The 5,640-nt window shown below is 32.1% G+C and overlaps 1 protein-coding gene across 2 annotated transcripts; it reads right to left on the bottom strand.

The window, feature by feature from the left end:
* Positions 1-945: 945 nt before the first annotated feature.
* On the bottom strand, positions 946-2,826 carry LOC107808261 (heat stress transcription factor B-2b). 2 transcript variants are annotated; one of them, XM_016632769.2, is made up of 3 exons: positions 2,296-2,826; positions 1,946-2,207; positions 946-1,846 (listed from the first exon to the last, which is right to left on the bottom strand). In XM_016632769.2, exons 2-3 carry the CDS (start codon positions 2,195-2,197, stop codon positions 1,097-1,099), a joined length of 1,002 nt encoding a protein of 333 aa, XP_016488255.1. In that variant the 5' UTR covers positions 2,198-2,207; positions 2,296-2,826; the 3' UTR covers positions 946-1,096. The 2 variants fall into 2 exon arrangements, with proteins under 2 accessions (XP_016488255.1, XP_016488254.1); XM_016632768.2 differs by having other exon boundaries at positions 1,946-2,212; positions 2,296-2,825.
* Positions 2,827-5,640: the final 2,814 nt, after the last annotated feature.

Below are 5,640 nucleotides of genomic sequence, written 5' to 3'. Positions count from 1 at the left end.
AGACCAAACAAGATCGATGGAAATTTGCTTAGCCGAATAACAGAATGCCGAAATATCTGCGATCGGTTAGAAATCAAGGAAGAAATTTCAGCACGTATCAAGGAGAGGCCAATTAATTAGCAAATCATGAGATTTTTACCTTCTATAAAATTGTATCAAGAGTAGGACACCCCTACTATATAAAGGGGGGTTTGAATCATTTGTAACAGACATTGAAATACGCAATACAAAGCAATATATGTAATTTCTAGCTCTGATCATCTTGTTATTATGTTCTTACATCAGTAGAGGCATTCCTTTGTTCGAGGGTGATCGAACTCGAAGGCCAAAGCTATTCAGTTTGTGTGGTTTGAATTCATTCTTTTACCATCAATTTCAATATTAATCCATTCTCTAATTTGTATCAAGTTATATCATGTATTCTTAAAACGGTGTATAAATTCAATTGTTATCCGATTTTGAGGGTAAACACATGGACATGACTTTCGAGAAATTTTGTGACATGAATATATTAGATACACGCATTCAATGAAGGAAAATATATATTTAAACTAAGTAAAATATTAAATAAACTTGAAGATAATATAATTACCGTGTATTAGCGCGTACGCAGTAACTTATCTTTTGCATTTTACAATGACGTTTTCCTACAAAAAAAAATAAAATAAAAATACGAACGAAGTGATCTATTTTGAAGTATGCTGTAATTCATTTGTCAAAAAGTATTATCTAAGCAAGTATTCTGAGCAACATTTTTTCTTGAACTCAAAAAAAAACAAGAGGATCAAGGACATAAGCGTACTTCACTTTTTACAATTTTTTATATAGAATTTTTCAAAAAACCTTCTCAACAAATTGTCAATCATCTCCCCGAAAGAGGGAAAGGAGTCGTTTTTTATGGCAACAACGAAAATGACGGTAAAGAGCGAAAGAAATCAAAAGGTCCTCAACGAAGCTTCTTAAAGATAGTCCTCACATGGCATCACGTGATTTAGCACGTGCGCCTCCTCGTACATATGCAGTCACAATTCACAATTAACACCTGTGTAATTTAGACCTCTTTTAATTTAAGATCGTCTAATCACTAACGTCTATTCTAGTCTACGTTACTCACACCAACCTCACTATCGTTACACGCCCTTTGAATTGGTCCCCTGCAATGTATCAGCCACGATCTCTCTTCATTTTCACCGCCATTTTCCTGATCTAACGGTTCTGATTTCACGTCGTTCCCAGGCTGCCGCAGGCGTAATTCCTGATCATGCTCCGCCCTTGCTTCATCGCCTTCCCTCGCACGTTTCATACCTATAGAGAAACCGAATAATCTCGCCCGAATATCCTCGGGTTCAGCCCGGCTCCCCCCATCACCCACGGCCTTATTAATATCCGATTCATCAACAGACCGTTTCGGCGGTAAGAGATCAAGTGGCTTTGCCGCCGGTGAGGTGCTTTCCGCCGACTGATTACCGCTGGTCGAAGGGTCTGCGTAATTCGACATCAAAGAGTATATATTGCCGCAGAGGCTCCTCATTTGGCTCAGCTCTTTGTTGAGCTGTAAATTCTCTTTCCTTAACCGCTCGTTTTCTCCCAGCAGCCCCGCTGTGCCACCTGTAGATGAATTTGAAGAGACGACTTGCTCGTCACCGGAATCCGAGGTAGATATTACAGGCCGTGGTGGCTGAGCAGGCGGAGCAGCCACGGTAACGACCGCTGTTACAGCTGCGCAAGGAGTAGCAATCGGCGTGACTACTTTCCGACGCTGGATATCGCGTAACAGACTTTTGTCACCTCTCCGAAAGCAATCGTTTGAGAATTCCCATCGATCAGGTACGACTTTCCGAAATCCCTATAAAACAGAATCAAAGCATTTATCATCGACGAAAAAGCAACGACTTTCTATATTTCATGGCAAATCTAATTAATAAATTCAGATAGAGGAACTTACATAGGTGTTGAGCTGCCGAACGAAGCTAGAGAAATTGTTATGCTTAAAATATTTAGGAAGCAAATCTCTAGCAAACTCCGTCGGATTCCATACGATAAAGGTAGATCCGTCTTCGTTCCAAGAGACTACGTCGTCGATGGATGGATCCTCGACGAGCTGGTACGTCTTTGTTAAAAACGGCGTCGGGACAGACCTCGCCGTTTCACCGGCCGTTGATTCTCCGCCGTTCCGCTCTATCGGCGGTGGAGTCATCGCTTCTCACCTTAACTAAAGATCATTAAATTCAATACAAGACTATTTGCGAGCAAAGATATCAAATAAAAGGTAAATTATATTCCAAAATTACATACTTGACTGAAGATTCGACTCGCAGCAGATCTGGAGCCAAAATTGCAGGGAGGCAAGAGAGTTGCAGGAAAGACGTCCGTTGGGATTTTTGGTTATTCTAGAAGGTTCCGACGACACATAGAGGTGTTGGGGGGAACTGTGTTTGTTACAGATAAGAGTTGGAAAGTTCAGGAAAGGAGGAAATGGTGATAAGGAGAAAATATAAAAAGAAAAAAGCGACAGAAAAAGAAACAACCAGAAGCTACGTTACGGACAGCTTCCGAAAAAGTTGAATTAAAAAATTGAAATGAAGTCGTAGCAATACGTATTGCCTTTCGAGAAGGTTCAGTTGGCTTCTTATACGTGGCACCGGATGAGAGGTTACACAATATACTCTATACCCGACGCAAGCATAGACGAAGTTCCATGTGCGATGGATAAACAATATGGTCCTTTAAACATATGGTCTCTGCTCCCATGGAGGTGGTAACCGGGGTATAATCATCACCCATTTTTAAATTAGCAACATGTCAAACTCGGCCAAAATTAACTGTGCTTTTTCATTTGATCCAAAAATAACTCATCAAATTATTGGTCAAATAAAATAATCCCAATTGTCTCAAATTGTATAATTCAACGAGTTAAAATGCAACTCAATTTCAACAAGATAAATATCGCGATTGGAAATAATGTAAATAAAATTCAAGCTAATAATTGAAGGAAAATGCATAAGTTTTGACATTTTTTTCCAAATATTTCTCTAAGGTAAGCTTTCAAAAGGTACATTTATCGTAAGTGGTTTATTAGATTATGACTTGTCATTTAACTCACCTTGAACTAAATTATTTTGACCTAAATAAACTTTGAATAGATTGGGTCATGCTCCGTTTTGAATTAACCTATTTTACCTTCAAGTTTGACTCTATCTGCCTCTTTATCTTCTCTAATAAGGAGTAAAATTATTGTAATTCATATTGGATGAGGATAATTTAAAATTTTCCCATATACGGACGACTCTCTCTCAGATTAGAGAACTGAAACAATTAAAAGTAAAATTAAGAAATTATAATTATTTTCTTAAAAAAAATACTTAAATTGCACTTAAACTTGTCCAGAAAAAGTAGCCTAGACTCCCTTATTTTTCGTTGATGATCGTTCTTAAATATTGAGCGAGTTTGGTGAATCAAACGCCTATCTTATTTGAAACCTAAACTACTTGGGGTGATTCAAGACGTGACTTCTAGTGATTTTTCCTCCAAGTTATCGCCCGTATTTTCTATAGAGCATGCATACTCGTTTGGATAAAATCTAAAGGCTTTAACTTCATGTTAACAATAAGAATATAGGTGTAGTTATTCTCTTTTCTCACGTTCCAATCTTTTTTCTGAAATTAAACGTCTGAAAATTTGGATATTCGTGACCTTCCATCCGATTATATCTTACATAATAGTATCTTTTTTTTTCACGATTCTATCTTATATAGAAGCAAATCAATGTGACGATGCCAAGTGTCACAACAAAAATTCAATGAGTGTCAAATTTTAGGACAAAGTTAGTTAGGTTAGTTAATAATTAGTTACGCTTTTTGAATTTAAATTTAAAATATATAAATATCTATATATTTTGAAGGAAACTATTATATAAAAATGAAAAAATATATTATATATAACTTTAATGTAGAAAATATATAAAATAATAAGACTAATTTATTTTTTGCGATGAGAAAGTTTTGAATAATAATTCATATGGTCATGCTATATGCTATATGAAAAAGATAAAACTAAAGACAAAAACATAAACAATAATTTCAAGAAATAAATAGAATATATAAAGATATAATTTAACTTCTTGTGTAGCAATTTTAATAATAAAAAAATTAATCTTTCATATTAAGTACAAACGGGAAGAAGAATCAAATTTAATTTCTTATTGAAAATAATATAAAAATAATAATAATTATAATTATTAGTAGATTTATGGCATATAACAAACTAACTTATCTGTTGAAACTTTGAACTAATTCAACACCATCCATTTAGAAAAATTGTAATGACATTTAAAAATATTTATTGATAAATTTAAATATCTAAATAATTATGAGAAAGTCATAAAGCCAAGTTAAATTTCAAGACTAATCCAAAATGTTATTCATTGTATTATATTAAACTGGTAATTTATTAAAAATTCATATGACAATTTAATTATATTAAATGATAGATTATATGATTAGATAAGCAAGGAACAAAAAAGAAATGAATTTCAAGCGATAGCATAAAATGTATATACTAATTTAATTTCTCGTGTAGAAAATAGTTGTTAATAAATAGAACTCATAATTTCATAATACAAAACATAAAAATACTATTAGGATATTATACATAAGATAAACAATATTATATATATATAACATAAATTAATAATTATTAAAAATATTAGTAGGTTTTTATTAAAAATAGTAAAAGACTTATCTCTTTATACTTTTGATGAGTTCAAAATATAATTTAGCAAAAAAAAAAATCACATTATTTAAATTTTTAGTAAACTACAAATGAGAAAACTAATCAAATATTACGGTAGAAACGAATGTACGAAAAGAGGGTGATAAAGATATTTTTATGGTATTTATATTTTGAATTAATTAAAATATAAAAGATAAATAAATAACATTCAAAAAAATTATTGATAATTTAGACCATTTTGAAAAGTATAACATATGTTTAAAAAATAAAAATGTTTTCAGAGTAAGAAAATATATATATCTATGTTATATTAAAAGAGAAGTAGTATCAAATATTAGGCCAAATGTCAAGTTAATAAAAAGTCAAATTAGTAAATGTATAGTACTAAGTACTTGCTAATATAATAAAGAATAAATAAGGAACATACAATTTATTTGATTATTATATGATGTGTATCCTTTGATTTTGTATAGATTTTATTATATTTCTGTACACTATATTAAATAATAAAATAACAACTAAGATTTATTAAAATAATATGATATATTAGATCATAATTTTATAAAAAGAATATTCTGCCAAATCATCCGCGTATCGCGTGAATTCTAACACTAATTATATATAATATCTACGGTAGTCAAAATTAGCATGTGCCCGTCACGAGTTTAGTTAGACAACTTACCCATTGTATTGTATCGTATTGTTACTTTAAATACGATGTTTGTTTTGATTGTTACTTAAATTTTATTGTATCGTATCGTTAAATCCGTCGTTACATAACGACGAAATGTGTCACTTTATGTAACGACCGATTTGGTGTGGTCGTGTCGTTACCTTATCTTTCTCTCAATCTCACCCTTCATTATTATTAATAATTTTATTTTATCATTTACCCTACCTTTTTATATA

This window comes from Nicotiana tabacum, chromosome 6 (assembly GCF_000715075.1).
Source record: "Nicotiana tabacum cultivar K326 chromosome 6, ASM71507v2, whole genome shotgun sequence".
Taxonomy (NCBI): domain Eukaryota; kingdom Viridiplantae; phylum Streptophyta; class Magnoliopsida; order Solanales; family Solanaceae; genus Nicotiana; species Nicotiana tabacum.
Note: the sequence above shows the minus strand (reverse complement) of the source record. Positions and strands in the feature narration are given on the sequence as shown.

Excerpts from the sequence above, each read along its gene's own strand:
- LOC107808261 (XM_016632769.2), bottom strand. The coding sequence starts at position 2,197 with ATGACTCCACCGCCGATAGAGCGGAACGGCGGAGAATCAACGGCCGGT. Across the intron at positions 1,847-1,945 it reads TTCGGCAGCTCAACACCTAT|GGATTTCGGAAAGTCGTACC; the intron begins GTAAGTTCCTCT and ends TCTGTTTTATAG.